Here is a 17394-nt window from a genome sequence, read left to right on the forward strand (position 1 = left end):
GAAACGACTTAAATCGGGTATATTAAATCCTTCGAAATTCGGCATATTATTGTTACGTGGGGGTGAGGGTGTACTGAGCGGTGGTAGTTAATGATTAATTGAATAATCAAGCTCCCACGTAACGACAATGAATAATAATCAAAACTAAGAGAAGACCTACCTTTCGATAAGCCGGTAATTTGTAGGATCGTGTTGCTATAGTCCTGTACAGGTCTGTGAGGTTTGTTTAAATTGTTGAGGCAATTTTACAATAATAAAAATTGGAAGAAGGTCGTTCAAAATAAATGTTTAATATGATTTAACTGGTAAAAGTTGAAGTATATTCTGTTTCGATTTGGTGATTGAAATATCTGGTAAACAATCAATGGTGATAATGATATATGAGCCGAAAGTAATAATTCACAAAGTGTTCAATTTTATAAAAATCGTGTGTTGTTCTATTCTAAAGGATATTATTATTTGCACCAGGAACATCTACTCTGAACGATGGTCGACTAGCTGGTCGTGATTATTGCATTGTATCTCTCTTTTTAGATTATCTTAAATCAATTATATATACTATTGTTAAGTCTTATTTGTTAATTGTTGGAAACAATAAGTACGATTGAATTGGGGGTAGTGAAGCTACCCATCAATTCTAGACTTGGTTTTGAACGAAAATTACTGAAGTAGATTTTGATTAAAAAGGTGAAACAAGAATTCGTTCAATTTCGAAGATTAACACTCGGATTGTCTTAGCTTTAGGTGAATCGGTCGACGAGATTGAGAGCCGTCGGATCGTGTCGGTCTGCTTCGGTAGAATTCTGGACCAGGGGCCTCACCTCAAGTTTCGAAGAGTTGATCAATCGAACGATGCCGAACGTCGGTCACTTATTCTTTTTAGATTTGGAATGATATCTTGTTAACGGAAGTTATAGTTGAAAGTGTCAATTTTCTGATTTTGACGTATGTTAAAATTGATTGCAACGATTTATTTATTAAAAACTCAATTTAATTATGGAAAATGGAATGGCATAAAAATGTCTATTCGCGAAATGATGAGATTTAGTAAAGCACAGAAAAGATGAAAACGCAGAAGAAAGTGAGTCTCTTGCAGCTAACAGAATAACTGAATGCTCAAATTTGACGAATTAGCGCGAGACTTTAGGCCGGTCACAACTAAGATTTTCCGAACGCTACTATTGCTCGAGAGGGCTAATCCGGGTTTACGTCCACGCACTTCGCGACTTGACAGACGAAAGACGCGGCTTCTTGGGCCCGAGGGTCCAAGGAGCTGCAGTTGTAATAAGTTACAACGGTAATTAGCCAATGAGGTGCGAGGGCGACCTCCCGGTGCCCAAATCCACATGGTCAGCGTTACTTCTCGCTCTTCGACGGTGTTCCGACGACTCTCAATCTCGTCGGTGACACATTGAAAATATGAACAAAAGTTATTTGCATGCAATGTTCACACATTCATTCATACATTCCAATAAGTAATCTATTTTAATTTGGTGGTTCTAAAGGTAGTGGTTTATCCTAGTTATTGATTATAGTTTTAACTTAAAGAGAGGGATATTTCCAGTCTGAGCGCTACTGATGCTAATTCAGCAGTCTCCTATCTCAGTTCTTGGTACCAGTTATAAGAAACAATTTTGAACCTTATACTAGGGATCATTGTTGGTCTCAACGTGACTTTTGCCAGGAGGGGTGGAACTCGCCGTTATAAGTATACGACATTTCGCTGATATATTGTCCGTCGATTGGAGCGATTCGAGATATTAATTATAATGTTATTTTCAACATCTCCCACGTTGATCATCCCATTACTTAGTGTCGAAAACAACTGTAACAATTCGATACATCTTTTCTGACGTGGTCTATTTTCATGAAGAGAATCGCAGGACGCGTCACCCTCGGCGCATGACGTTTTTGGCTCTTCATTCTCCTGTTTCCAAAAAATTTAGCAACTTTTATAAAGTTTCTCATTTATTTTCAACGTTATTTTAATGAAAATAAAAACGCGCCGACACTAAACGAACGTCTAAACTGAGTGAAAAAATGTTTGTAGCAAAACCTTTATCATTGACTAACGAAATAATGAATTCTATCAATTGTGGTGGAATCTACTTATCGAGGCGTATTGATCTCACATTCGCCATACTCTTATTGTGGGGTTCCATATTTCGTTTCAAACTTTCGTCGAAATATCGGATCGGAAATTTAAAACGAGCGATTATTGTGGAAATGCTTCAGACACCGTAGTAACAAATATTCGGATCTGGATTTTAATAATTATCAGAGAAGATGCATTATTTTTTCAGAGTATAAAAAATAACGTTTCAAGAATAAAATTTCTCTGGTCCAATTATGTATTTTCCTAACTTAACGTCGACTACACCAGAAAAATATTTATCGTATGGAACGAGCTCGCGATTTGAATTGTCATTTCCTTTTTCCAAGATTGATAAAATGAAATAAATTTTTCCACGTTTTAAACGTCATGCTTCCGTTAATTCTTTGAAAATTGTCGTAGCTTTTGCATCATGCGAACGAAATAATTACATATTTCCTAAACTGTAGTTCAGTTCTTGTTCAGTGCATGCGGATACAAATTGGAATTGATTATCTTTTTGGTTGAATAGAAATTGCAAACGGTCGAGTTCTAGAACGGTCGAAATGCTGAAGATTTTTCATTTTTGGGAGTATTCTCGAATTTTTCCGTAATCGTTGAAGATTATTCCATATTCAAGTTATTATCGGCAATTTGAACCGTATATTCTAAACCTTGATAATTCGCGATCGTCTCGACCATTTTGAAATTCAAACTATCGATTTTCGGACCCGTCAAAAGCACGACGATTCAGAATTTTGCTTAAAAATTAATCGGCAAATTTGAATCCTAAACGCTGTCAACTCTGATTCGAGATTTGGTCTCACCTCGGCACTTTGATCGGATCGTATTGCTGTCACCGTCGTGAATTCCGGAATCTTCATAGTAGCGGTAAAAAGACGATATTCGGAGGTCGATTTCTTGTCGGACTCCCGGACGCCATCATCTTCCCTCTGATTTTCGACTTCCGATCCTTGCGACGGGATTTCCGGAGCCTTTTCATCGACGTTATCCTCGGCTACCGATTTTCGCAGGATGTCGGCGGGTGGAAATGCGCATGCCGTTCCAATCAGCGCAACGAGAATCACTGCAGATTTGTACATCGTACCACGACAAAATCCCTCGGATATTGAGATGTTCGCTCGTTCCGTGGCTCTGATATAAGTACGAGTTATCAGCTCCTCATCTCTGCGACGACGATCATTCTTGGAATTTCTCACATACGGGAAAAAACTTCATCGCTCAAGGGGACAGGGGTCATACCTTGACGATAAACGGGCAATCTTTTTAGAGCGCAAATCTGCAGATAGTTGGTAATTTATTCCTTATTTTCACATCCAATTTACGTCACAGAAATTTCCTGCACTTTACGTAACTTCGTGAAGAGAAAAAAAAAAAAAAAAACACGAGACATTGGTAATTCCCACTTGCGATTTGATATCCATAAACACTGTTTGTATATGCGATTCTAGGCTGTTCAAATAAATTCATATTCCACCGGGTTTCGGTGATTTTCAAGGAATTTATACAATTTTTGTAAGGTTTTGATCATTGTTATCGGGCAGCGAAGACTATTATAAAAAAATTCCTAGAATTTTGACCATTTTTAAGTAAACTAAAAACTTGTACAAGAATAATTCCTGTCGTAATCCTCCATAGGATTTTCCCCAACCGTTAAAAATAGGTTTTCAAATTCTTGTAAACAAGAGCGTGCAAATAGTGACATGATACGTTCAAAAAGTTCCTTCCTTGTGTGGACAGTCGACAATTGAGTCAAATGTTGAGTCAATTCAGCTGTAATTTTAACAACGAGCATGATATCAAATTCGTTCTGTCGCGTGCGTGTTCTCTAGATTCTACCGATCAAGATGTTTTCCTCGTTTTGTTTTCCTTGTTTGTTCACTGAAAAGTTTTATTTTTTCTATCTCTCACGGTTCCTGCGGTAATTATCGAAAAGTAATGCTTGATGCTGAAAGCCGTTGACCTATGACTGATTGATAAAATTGGTTACCCTAACGGAGTTCTTTTTGTCTTATATCGCGCAACACGCGTTCTCAAAGACAGACTCATCTACCGGCCGAGTAATGATCACAGAAAATTTTCCCAGCGCTAACCGTTTTTGAATTCTTTCGTCAACGTAAAAGCTACGGTGATTTTGACGGTGCGAGTAAAAATAGTATGAATTGAAGAAAATCAATCAATAAATAAAAATATAGCTGCCAGCGAAAAATGTTGGTGTATGAATTTTGCTCGGTACGATTGACATGCGATAGTTGACAAATATGTATTTAAGCTGAAATCGTGATAATGCCTTGGCCCAAGTCGTGCGGTTCAACGAGGGCAAATATCATATGAAAATTAAAACTGACTTTCAAAGAGCGATGTCTAAAATATATTTATGACGATTTACCGATAACATTAGAGATATGAATCTAGAGATACCAATTAACTTGAAGTTTTTCACGAAATTTATTTATTTATTTATTTATTCCCAAGAAAATATAAATATACATAATATACAGAAGTAATATACATAAGTACATTTATAGTCCTATTGAGGTAACCTAAAGTTTCCTGCGCATAGGCTCGGGAAGAGTGAAAAGGTATATAATCTAACAATGCCAGTTCAACAATTTTAGATTTAATTTTAAAATTAAGAAAAATCATACAGTTTGTACATGTAATTGAGCGAAAAGCATGGAAGTGCCATTAGTTCATGTTTCATAAGATTTTTAAATAATTCGAGTATTAAATTTTACAAATAAAGTGAAAGACGGATATATTCTACTAAAGCGTTGATAGATGCTCAGTGTGGCCGATTAACCATTTTTTCAATTTATATGTAATCGACTTGTTCAATATAGGTAAATTCTTTATATCGTTTGGTAACAGATTGAAAAATTTAATTGCAGCATGTAAAGGACTGCTGCAGAACTTAGTTTTAGTGACTTTGGGTCATTGTATTAACTTAAGTCCGGATCTACCGTCGTAGTTATTGTATTTTTGCTTACAAAAATTAAAGTATTTTGTTAAACTACTCAAGACGAAATGTTGTTTGACGTTCAGTATTATTTTATCATCTACTCTTATTTTCTTTAATATTCTTTTTTGTAAGCTAAAAAGTGGCTCAATTGATTTATTGTATGCTCCACCCCACGCTATGATACCATAGTTAATTGTACTTTCGAAAAGTGTATGGTAGAGAATTCTCAGAACATTTTTTTCCATGAAATAACTTAATTTATACACGAGAAATTGGAAGTATCTGACTTTTTTAATCAACTCCTGTATATGTATATCCCACTTCAAACATCTGTCAATGTAAATACCAAGATACTTACAGCTATTTACTGCCTTAATTGTTTTATTATTTATACTAATTATAGTCTTTGGAGTAGGATCACTATAACAGGAAAAAGTTAGACAAACAGTTTTATCAACATTTAGTGTCAACTGGTTATTATTTAACCAGTTGCTGACTATCTTTAACATGTTATTCATGTCCTTTTGCACTTCGTCCCATTTGTCTCCTGAACACCGAACAGCAGTGTCGTCTGCGTATGATGATAAGTATTTTTTGTCTACAACTCTAAAAATGTCATTCATGTACATTAAGAATAATAGCGGACCCAGTATAGTTCCTTGCGGAACACCAATTTTCACATTCTCAGATTTACTATAAGACCCTTTGTATTTCTATTATAGAATCTTGCTGATCGGTCAATTAGGTGAACGTATTTTTAGTTAACGTTTCGACCCGGATATGGGCCCTCCTCAGAACGATTTATTTATTTAACTGTCAAGAACAAAAACCAAAGCTAAACAACTTACAACTTATTTCCAAATATCGCTACTGAATTTAGAAATCAATGATGTCCATACACATATTATCAACTCTGAAAAGATATTGATTAACCTAGGAGAACAAATCAAGCTTAAACTAGGGAGTACTTCAGGAAGTAAATTCTTTGAATCCCAACATCGGATGCTAAACAATAAATTCATTGCTATCAAAAATCGTAATATCAATAAATTCACCAATTCACTTGCTCAAAAAAAAATCTTCTAACAAACGCAAAGATTCGTATTCAATTGGAAAAAATAATTGGTTAATAAATCTAACTGACACTCCTATTCCTGAAAATGTTACTGAAATAGTACAACTTTGTCACAAATTCGGACGTCCATACAACAATCGCGATCTGCCGGTCTTCAACCTCGTTTCCAATTTTGAAGAAAAAATTACGAGTTTTCCTACCGAGTCAAGAAATCAAGTTAGATCCGATTTCACTAACCGAGTTCTTGTTTTCCCAAAGTACCCCAGAAACAACATCAATAATTCAGTCACTGACAAAAAAATTTGTGACACCATGACTTTTAAAAAAAAAACAACCCCAACATTACGTTTTTAAAAGCTGACAAAGGCAATACGTCGGTTGCTATGCATAGAGACTCTGATAACAACAAAATGAGGCAGCAGCTTTCTGACACCAACACGTACAGAATTGCTAAATATGATCTGTGTGACTCCCCACAAACTAGGGTGAATAAACTCACGTTCAATTGGTTTACCTCTAAACTAATAAACAAAAACCTACATAGAAGCATTTCTACTTACAACAGTGTTCCTCCACGCGCACATGGGCTACCTAAAATTCACAAAGAGGAAGTCCCATTAAGAATTATCGTCTCATTTGTCAATAGCCCGACCTATGATGCCTTAGCCAAGAAAATTAATTCATGGCTCACCACTAATATCACACCTCCCACCTCTAGAGTTAAAGATAGCTTTTCCTTAGTTGACACAATAAAAACATTGATTATCCCAGACAACTATACTTTAATATCGTTAGATGTAATATCACTCTTTACCAACGTTCCGACAGATCTCGCATTGCGCGCAGTAAACAACCGTTGGGCTTCTCTTGAAAATAAGATCCCAATTCCCCTTATTGAACTAGATAAAGCTTTAAAAATATGTTCTGATTCTGCAATATTCAAATTTAACAACGATACGTATGCACAACAATTCGGGTTGCCCATCGGATCTCATCTCTCCCCAATCTTGTCAGACCTTGTCATGGAAGACTTGGAAACGTCTTGCATTAACGATCTTGATTTTGATTTACCGTTCTATTTTCGATACGTTGATGATATTCTTACTGCCGTTCCAAACGAAAAAATAGATCACACTCTTAATACTTTTAACCGATATCATCCACGATTACAATTTACTATCGAAACAGAGGAAAATAACGCCATCAATTTCTTAGATGTATTGCTGATACACAACAACAATAATATCAAAACAGATTGGTTCTACAAAAAAACCTGGTCTCAAAGATATCCGAATTTTAATTCTCACCATCCAATTTCCTACAAAATAGGCACCATCATTAACCTAGTTGACCGAGCCATCAAACTTTCTAGTACAGAGTTCCAGGAAAAAAACCTGTCGCTCATATACGATATACTGAGATGGAATGATTATCCTCATGGCCTATTACATAAACATATAAATAAGAGACGCACCTACATCAACAACTTACCTGACAATAATATTGACTCTGCCCCCGCAGACGATAACAATAGACCCGCTACTACATATATCCCCATCCCATATGTATCTGGTCTCTTTGAGTCACTAAACCGCCTATTTGCCAAACATGATGTCAAGTTTGTTGGAAAAAATTCAAAAGATTTACAATTAGTTTTTGATACGGGAAAAGATAAGATCCCCATTGGCAAACGATCCAACGTTGTCTATAAAATACCTTGCAATGATTGCAACCAAGTTTATATAGGTCAAACTGGCCGCCACATTAACACTAGAATCAGGGAATACCAACGCAACGTACATGAGATTGAAGAACGTCACACGGCTCTAACGAAACATAGTATCGATAAAAAACATACTTTTAATTACGACAATACAAACATCCTTTGTGAAGAGCACAATTATTATAAAAGACTATTACTAGAAATGTGCAACATTGTAGGTCACACCAATTCCGTTAGTCTTAGACAAGATGTTGAACATTTAAGTAATATTTAAAAACCTCGTAATCTCCGCCCACACAACAAATATCGTTTTACCTTAACTACATACAAAAAATTTTTTTGTCCCCATTATACAGTCCTTTCTACATAACTTTTCTTACAAAATATTTATTGTTTTTCTGTATAATTGTTTATGATAGGTTCACCTTCACTCTGGATTACATTGTTTTCTCCCATCAGTCGTTATTCACCTGTTGACTCAATTGGTTCAACCAACAATATTTCGTTAGACATGTGGAACTTAATTATAAAAGAGCCTACCTCCACTTCTTTCGACACCTGTGAATTAATTTAATTGCTAAAAAGACCTTCTTTAATAACCTTTTAACACAATGACATACTGACTGTGAAGAAACATAGTTCTTTAATCTTTTTAATTAATGACTTCCAACTAATAATCAATTAATCATAAGGTTCTTACTAATCAACAATATATAATAGCTCTAAGAGTATTACATCTACAATATTTAAGTCTGATTACTTCTAGTACTATTATTTATTTTATAAAAAATCTTTTTGTTATTCTTGACAGTTGAAAAATAAATCGTTCTGAGGAGGGCCCATATCCGGGTCGGAACGTTAACTAAAAATACGTTTTCTTAATTGACCGATCACCAAGATTCTATAATAGATTACATACAAGGTTGAGAATTCTTATTCATCAGTGACATAATATGTTTAAAAAGTTCCTTCCTTGTGTAGACAGTCGACAATTGAGTCAAATGTTGATTCAATTCAGCTGCAATTTTAACAACGAGCATGATATCAAATTCGTTGTGTCGCGTGCGTGTTCTCTAGATTCTACCGATCAAGATATTTTCCTCGTTTTGTTTTCCTTGTTTGTTCACTGAAAAGTTTTATTTTTTCTATCTCTTACGATTCCTGCGGTAATTATCGAAAAGTAATGCTTGATGCTAAAAGCCGTTGACCGGTGACTGATTGATAAAATTGGTTACCCTAACGGAGTTCTTTTTGTCTTATATCGCGCAACACGCGTTCTCAAAGACAGGCTCATCTACCGGCCGAGTACTGATCACAGAAAATTTTCCCAGCGCTAACCGTTTTTGAATTCCTTCGTCAACGTAAAAGCTACGGTGATTTTGACGGTGCGAGTAAAAATAGTATGAATTGAAGAAAATCAATCAATAAATAAAAATGTAGCTGCCAGCGAAAAATGTCAATGTATGAATTTTGGGAATTTTGGTCGGTACGATTGACATGCGACAGTTGACAAATATGTATAAGCTGAAATTGTGATAATGCCTTGGCCCAAGTCGTGCGGTTCAACGAGGGCAAATATCATATGAAAATTAAAACTGACTTTCAAAGAGCGATGTCTAAAATATATTTATGGCGATTTACCGATAACATTAGAGATATGAATCTAGAGATACCAATTAACTTGAAGTTTTTCACGAAATTGAAACAATTTTTCAAATTTTCTAATAGGTTCCGATCGAAAATTAAACAACGAGAAAAAACTCAGAGAAAAATAAGTAAGTTTACGGTACATTTAGTATGATTGAAAATACAAGTTTCAATTTCAGTCAAGAATTACAATATTATAATTTATATTGACGGTATGTTGTATATATGCTTTAAATATGCGTAAATAACGTATTGTGTATATTATTTTTGTCAGTTTTTCCATACTGCAAATATTCGAAAATCTCGCGTGATACGAGGTACTGTAAAATTGACCAGCCTGTACGATTTTTCTGTCGTTTCTATCATCTTTATACGCGATGGACAAATTTTATTTTCGGATTTATCTCATCGTTAATTTACTCGTGAATTTGAAATTTTTAAACATTTATATAATACGTGCATACATCTATACTGTATCTGATAAGCAATTGTGGAATGCAGTCAGTAAAGTCTGTATCAATGATTGTTGTGTCTTTATTAGCCTGTCGTCCAGCTCCTTACCGGAAACGCAATCCTCGTGTAGTTCTGTAATTTCTGCGAGTTCTTTCTTCGACCGTTCCGTTTGTTCGATTAGTCTGTTGTCCCAGCGCTCCTTCTCTGTCTCCAGATTCTGATCACATTCAGTGGTTTGCGTTATGAATTTTTCCTCCAAGCCGATTGAAACTCGCTTTTCCTTCATCATCATTTTCTTCATTAATTCAATTTCAGCGGCATGTTCGGTCTGCAGCGTCTCACAGATTTTCTTTCCTTAATCTACCGTTGTTGGGAAATTCCCGGATCGCTGATCTAACTCTTCTCTCAAATCGACTAATTTTTCCTTCAAGATCTTGACTTCTGTATCATGTGCCTCCTGCAGCGTCTCACGTTGCCGTTCTTCTCTCCCTTGGTCATCCTTTAATGTCTGCTCGCAGCTTTTCTTTACTTCATTTAGCGTCTCGTTGGATTTTCTGGATTGTTGTTCTAACTCTTTTTTCAAGCCATCTAGTTTTTCCGTGAAGACCTTGACCTCTGCATCATGTTTTTCCTGCAGCGCCTTATATTCTTGCTCTTTTTTCTCTTTGTCGCTACACGGAATATTTGTGAAATCGAAACGACTTAAATCGGGTATATTAAATCCTTCGAAATTCGGCATATTATTGTTACGTGGGGGTGAGGGTGTACTGAGCGGTGGTAGTTAATGATTAATTGAATAATCAAGCTCCCACGTAACGACAATGAATAATAATCAAAACTAAGAGAAGACCTACCTTTCGATAAGCCGGTAATTTGTAGGATCGTGTTGCTATAGTCCTGTACAGGTCTGTGAGGTTTGTTTAAATTGTTGAGGCAATTTTACAATAATAAAAATTGGAAGAAGGTCGTTCAAAATAAATGTTTAATATGATTTAACTGGTAAAAGTTGAAGTATATTCTGTTTCGATTTGGTGATTGAAATATCTGGTAAACAATCAATGGTGATAATGATATATGAGCCGAAAGTAATAATTCACAAAGTGTTCAATTTTATAAAAATCGTGTGTTGTTCTATTCTAAAGGATATTATTATTTGCACCAGGAACATCTACTCTGAACGATGGTCGACTAGCTGGTCGTGATTATTGCATTGTATCTCTCTTTTTAGATTATCTTAAATCAATTATATATACTATTGTTAAGTCTTATTTGTTAATTGTTGGAAACAATAAGTACGATTGAATTGGGGGTAGTGAAGCTACCCATCAATTCTAGACTTGGTTTTGAACGAAAATTACTGAAGTAGATTTTGATTAAAAAGGTGAAACAAGAATTCGTTCAATTTCGAAGATTAACACTCGGATTGTCTTAGCTTTAGGTGAATCGGTCGACGAGATTGAGAGCCGTCGGATCGTGTCGGTCTGCTTCGGTAGAATTCTGGACCAGGGGCCTCACCTCAAGTTTCGAAGAGTTGATCAATCGAACGATGCCGAACGTCGGTCACTTATTCTTTTTAGATTTGGAATGATATCTTGTTAACGGAAGTTATAGTTGAAAGTGTCAATTTTCTGATTTTGACGTATGTTAAAATTGATTGCAACGATTTATTTATTAAAAACTCAATTTAATTATGGAAAATGGAATGGCATAAAAATGTCTATTCGCGAAATGATGAGATTTAGTAAAGCACAGAAAAGATGAAAACGCAGAAGAAAGTGAGTCTCTTGCAGCTAACAGAATAACTGAATGCTCAAATTTGACGAATTAGCGCGAGACTTTAGGCCGGTCACAACTAAGATTTTCCGAACGCTACTATTGCTCGAGAGGGCTAATCCGGGTTTACGTCCACGCACTTCGCGACTTGACAGACGAAAGACGCGGCTTCTTGGGCCCGAGGGTCCAAGGAGCTGCAGTTGTAATAAGTTACAACGGTAATTAGCCAATGAGGTGCGAGGGCGACCTCCCGGTGCCCAAATCCACATGGTCAGCGTTACTTCTCGCTCTTCGACGGTGTTCCGACGACTCTCAATCTCGTCGGTGACACATTGAAAATATGAACAAAAGTTATTTGCATGCAATGTTCACACATTCATTCATACATTCCAATAAGTAATCTATTTTAATTTGGTGGTTCTAAAGGTAGTGGTTTATCCTAGTTATTGATTATAGTTTTAACTTAAAGAGAGGGATATTTCCAGTCTGAGCGCTACTGATGCTAATTCAGCAGTCTCCTATCTCAGTTCTTGGTACCAGTTATAAGAAACAATTTTGAACCTTATACTAGGGATCATTGTTGGTCTCAACGTGACTTTTGCCAGGAGGGGTGGAACTCGCCGTTATTAGTATATGTTAATTTGCTTGTCTATTATCTGTCGAGTTTGCCAAATGACGATACGAATTGAAATGTCATTGTGAACATTTCCCACGTTGGTCATCGGAAAATTTGGTATCAGAATCGCCGAGTACAATCCGTTAGCTCTTTTCCGACGTGGTCTATTTTCATGATGAGAATCGCAGGACTTGTCACCCTCGGCGCATGACGTTTTTGGCTCTTCATTCTCCTGTTTCCAAAAAATTTAGCAACTTTTACAAAGTTTCTGATTTATTTTCAACGTTATTTTAATGAAAATAAAAACGCGCCGACACTAAACGAACGTCTAAACTGAGAGAAAAAATGTCTGTAGCAAAACCTTTATCATTGAATAACGAAATAATGAATTCTATCAATTGTGGTGGAATCTACTTATCGAGGCGTATTGATCTCACATTCGCCATACTCTTATTGTGGGGTTCCATATTTCGTTTCAAACTTTCGTCGAAATATCGGATCGGAAATTTAAAACGAGCGATTATTGTGGAAATGCTTCAGACACCGTAGTAACAAATATTCGGATCTGGATTTTATTAATTATCGGAGAAGATGCATTATTTTTTCAGAGTATAAAAAATAACGTTTCAAGAATAAAATTTCTCTGGTCCAATTATGTCTTTTCCTAACTTAACGTCGACTACACCAGAAAAATATTTATCGTATAGAACAATCTCGCGATTTGAATTGTCATTTCCTTTTTCCAAGATTGATAAAATGAAAGAAATTTTTCCACGTTTTAAACGTGATGCTTCCGTTAATTGTTTGAAAATTGTCGTAGCTCTTGCATCATGCGAACGAAATAATTACATTTTTCCTAAACTGTAGTTCAGTTCTTGTTCAGTGCATGCGGATAAAAATTGGAACTGATTATCTTTTTGGTTGAATAGAAATTGCAAACGGTCGAGTTCTAGAACGGTCGAAATGCTGAAGATTTTTCATTTTTGGGAGTATTCTCGAATTTTTCCGTAATCGTTGAAGATTATTCCATATTCAAGTTATTATCGGCAATTTGAACCGCATATTCGAAACCTTGATAATTCGCGGTCGTCTCGACCATTTTGAAATTCAAACTATCGATTTTCGGACTCTTCAAATGCACGACGATTCGGAATTTTGCTTGAAAAATAATCGGCAAATTTGAATCCTAAACGCTGTCAACTCTGATTCGAGATTTGGTCTTACCTCGGCACTTTGAACGGATCGTATTGCTGTCACCGTCATGAATTCCGGAATCGTCACAGTAGCGGTAAAAAGACGATATTCGGAGGTCGATTTCTTGTCGGACTCCCGGACGCCATCATCTTCCCTCTGATTTTCGACTTCCGATCCTTGCGACGGGATTTCCGGAGCCTTTTCATCGACGTTATCCTCGGCTACCCATTTTCGCAGGATGTCGGCGGGTGGAAATGCGCATGCCGTTCCAATCAGCGCAACGAGAATCACTGCAGATTTGTACATCGTACCACGACAAAATCCCTCGGATATTGAGATGTTCGCTCGTTCCGTGGCGCTGATATAAGTACGAGTTATCAGCCCCCTATCTCTGCGACGACGATTATTCTTGGAATTTCTCACATACGGGAAAAAACTTCATCGCTCAAGGGGACAGGGGTCATACCTTGACGATAAACGGGCAATCTTTTTAGAGCGCAAATCTGCAGATATTTGGTAATTTATTCCTTATTTTTACATCCAATTTACGTCGCAGAAATTTCCTGCAATTTACGTAACTTCGTGAAGAGAAAAAAAAAAAAACAAAACACGAAACATTGGTAATTCCCACTTGCGATTTGATATCCATAAACACTGTTTGTATATGCGATTCTAGGCTGTTCAAATAAATTCATATTCCACCGGGTTTCGGTGATTTTCAAGGAAATTATACAATTTTTGTAAGGTTTTGATCATTGTTATCGGGCAGCGAAGACTATTATAAAAAAATTCCTAGAATTTTGACCATTTTTAAGTAAATTAAAAACTTGTACAAGAATAATTCCTGTCGTAATCCTCCATAGGATTTTCCCTAACCGTTAAAAATAGGTCTTCAAATTCTTGTAAACAAGACCGTGCAAATAGTGACATGATATCTATTATAGAATCTTGGTGATCGGTCAATTAAGAAAACGTATTTTTAGTCAACGTTTCGACCCGGATATGGGCCCTCCTCAGAACGATTTATTTTTCAACTGTCAAGGATAACAAAAAGATTTTGTATCAAATAAATAATAGTACTAAAAGTAATCAGACTTAAATATCGTAGATGTAATACTCTTAGAGCTATTATATATTGTTGATTAGTAAGGACCTTATGATTAATTGAAATAAGGATGTCTTTAAGTGTTATTTACCTTTTGAATTAAGTAAGTGGACTAAGATGTAGTCGAATTCACAATTACAATTGGTGGAGACAGTGTTCTTTCGAGTGACGGTAGACAATGTCAATCTTCAAGTTATTTTATATGTGGGAGTTAATAGTTGGAAGTCATTAATTAAAAAGATTAAAGAACTATGTTTCTTCACAGTCAGTATGTCATTGTGTTAAAAGGTTATTAAAGAAGGTCTTTTCAGCAATTAAATTAATTCACAGGTGTCGAAAGAAGTGGAGGTAGGCTCTTTTATAATTAAGTTCCACATGTCTAACGAAATATTGTTGGTTGAACCAATTGAGTCAACAGGTGAATAACGCCTGATGGGAGAAAACAATGTAATCCAGAGTGAAGGTGAACCTATTATAAACAATTATACAGAAAAACGATAAATATTTTGTAAGAAAAGTTATGTAGAAAGGACTGTATAATGGGGATAAAAAATTTTTTTGTATGCAGTTAAGGTAAAACGATATTTGTTGTGTGGGCGGAGATTACGAGGTTTTTAAATATTACTTAAATGTTCAACATCTTGTCTAAGACTAACGGAATTGGTGTGACCTACAATGTTGCACATTTCTAGTAATAGTCTTTTATAATAATTGTGCTCTTCACAAAGGATGTTTGTATTGTCGTAATTAAAAGTATGTTTTTTATCGATACTATGTTTTGTTAGAGCCGTGTGACGTTCTTCAATCTCATGTACGTTGCGTTGGTATTCCCTGATTCTAGTGTTAATGTGGCGGCCAGTTTGACCTATATAAACTTGGTTGCAATCATTGCAAGGTATTTTATAGACAACGTTGGATCGTTTGCCAATGGGGATCTTATCTTTTCCCGTATCAAAAACTAATTGTAAATCTTTTGAATTTTTTCCAACAAACTTGACATCATGTTTGGCAAATAGGCGGTTTAGTGACTCAAAGAGACCAGATACATATGGGATGGGGATATATGTAGTAGCGGGTCTATTGTTATCGTCTGCGGGGGCAGAGTCAATATTATTGTCAGGTAAGTTGTTGATGTAGGTGCGTCTCTTATTTATATGTTTATGTAATAGGCCATGAGGATAATCATTCCATCTCAGTATATCGTATATGAGCGACAGGTTTTTTTCCTGGAACTCTGTACTAGAAAGTTTGATGGCTCGGTCAACTAGGTTAATGATGGTGCCTATTTTGTAGGAAATTGGATGGTGAGAATTAAAATTCGGATATCTTTGAGACCAGGTTTTTTTGTAGAACCAATCTGTTTTGATATTATTGTTGTTGTGTATCAGCAATACATCTAAGAAATTGATGGCGTTATTTTCCTCTGTTTCGATAGTAAATTGTAATCGTGGATGATATCGGTTAAAAGTATTAAGAGTGTGATCTATTTTTTCGTTTGGAACGGCAGTAAGAATATCATCAACGTATCGAAAATAGAACGGTAAATCAAAATCAAGATCGTTAATGCAAGACGTTTCCAAGTCTTCCATGACAAGGTCTGACAAGATTGGGGAGAGATGAGATCCGATGGGCAACCCGAATTGTTGTGCATACGTATCGTTGTTAAATTTGAATATTGCAGAATCAGAACATATTTTTAAAGCTTTATCTAGTTCAATAAGGGGAATTGGGATCTTATTTTCAAGAGAAGCCCAACGGTTGTTTACTGCGCGCAATGCGAGATCTGTCGGAACGTTGGTAAAGAGTGATATTACATCTAACGATATTAAAGTATAGTTGTCTGGGATAATCAATGTTTTTATTGTGTCAACTAAGGAAAAGCTATCTTTAACTCTAGAGGTGGGAGGTGTGATATTAGTGGTGAGCCATGAATTAATTTTCTTGGCTAAGGCATCATAGGTCGGGCTATTGACAAATGAGACGATAATTCTTAATGGGACTTCCTCTTTGTGAATTTTAGGTAGCCCATGTGCGCGTGGAGGAACACTGTTGTAAGTAGAAATGCTTCTATGTAGGTTTTTGTTTATTAGTTTAGAGGTAAACCAATTGAACGTGAGTTTATTCACCCTAGTTTGTGGGGAGTCACACAGATCATATTTAGCAATTCTGTACGTGTTGGTGTCAGAAAGCTGCTGCCTCATTTTGTTGTTATCAGAGTCTCTATGCATAGCAACCGACGTATTGCCTTTGTCAGCTTTTAAAAACGTAATGTTGGGGTTGTTTTTTTTTTAAAAGTCATGGTGTCACAAATTTTTTTGTCAGTGACTGAATTATTGATGTTGTTTCTGGGGTACTTTGGGAAAACAAGAACTCGGTTAGTGAAATCGGATCTAACTTGATTTCTTGACTCGGTAGGAAAACTCGTAATTTTTTCTTCAAAATTGGAAACGAGGTTGAAGACCGGCAGATCGCGATTGTTGTATGGACGTCCGAATTTGTGACAAAGTTGTACTATTTCAGTAACATTTTCAGGAATAGGAGTGTCAGTTAGATTTATTAACCAATTATTTTTTCCAATTGAATACGAATCTTTGCGTTTGTTAGAAGATTTTTTTTTGAGCAAGTGAATTGGTGAATTTATTGATATTACGATTTTTGATAGCAATGAATTTATTGTTTAGCATCCGATGTTGGGATTCAAAGAATTTACTTCCTGAAGTACTCCCTAGTTTA

The 17394-nt window shown here is 35.9% G+C and overlaps 2 protein-coding genes across 2 annotated transcripts; both read right to left on the reverse strand.

The window, feature by feature from the left end:
* Nucleotides 1-1646: 1646 nt before the first annotated feature.
* LOC124293376 lies at nt 1647-3232 on the reverse strand. The gene is made up of 2 exons (XM_046734121.1): nt 2920-3232; nt 1647-1927 (listed from the first exon to the last, which is right to left on the reverse strand). Exons 1-2 carry the CDS (start codon nt 3193-3195, stop codon nt 1703-1705), a joined length of 501 nt encoding a protein of 166 aa, XP_046590077.1. The 5' UTR covers nt 3196-3232; the 3' UTR covers nt 1647-1702.
* A 9140-nt stretch (nt 3233-12372) lies between these two features.
* On the reverse strand, nt 12373-13900 carry LOC124293730. The gene is made up of 2 exons (XM_046735879.1): nt 13587-13900; nt 12373-12594 (listed from the first exon to the last, which is right to left on the reverse strand). Exons 1-2 carry the CDS (start codon nt 13860-13862, stop codon nt 12373-12375), a joined length of 498 nt encoding a protein of 165 aa, XP_046591835.1. The 5' UTR covers nt 13863-13900.
* Nucleotides 13901-17394: the final 3494 nt, after the last annotated feature.

Source organism: Neodiprion lecontei, chromosome 3 (genome assembly GCF_021901455.1).
Source record: "Neodiprion lecontei isolate iyNeoLeco1 chromosome 3, iyNeoLeco1.1, whole genome shotgun sequence".
NCBI classification, from domain to species: Eukaryota; Metazoa; Arthropoda; class Insecta; order Hymenoptera; family Diprionidae; genus Neodiprion; species Neodiprion lecontei.

What these genes read in the sequence shown, in the direction of transcription:
- LOC124293376 (XM_046734121.1), bottom strand. Translation starts at nt 3,195, where the DNA reads ATGTACAAATCTGCAGTGATTCTCGTTGCGCTGATTGGAACGGCATGC. An exon ending in GATCCGATCAAAGTGCCGAG is followed by an intron (nt 1,928 to 2,919) that starts GTGAGACCAAAT and finishes TTTTGGAAACAG; the next exon opens with GAGAATGAAGAGCCAAAAAC.
- LOC124293730 (XM_046735879.1), bottom strand. Translation starts at nt 13,862, where the DNA reads ATGTACAAATCTGCAGTGATTCTCGTTGCGCTGATTGGAACGGCATGC. An exon ending in GATCCGTTCAAAGTGCCGAG is followed by an intron (nt 12,595 to 13,586) that starts GTAAGACCAAAT and finishes TTTTGGAAACAG; the next exon opens with GAGAATGAAGAGCCAAAAAC.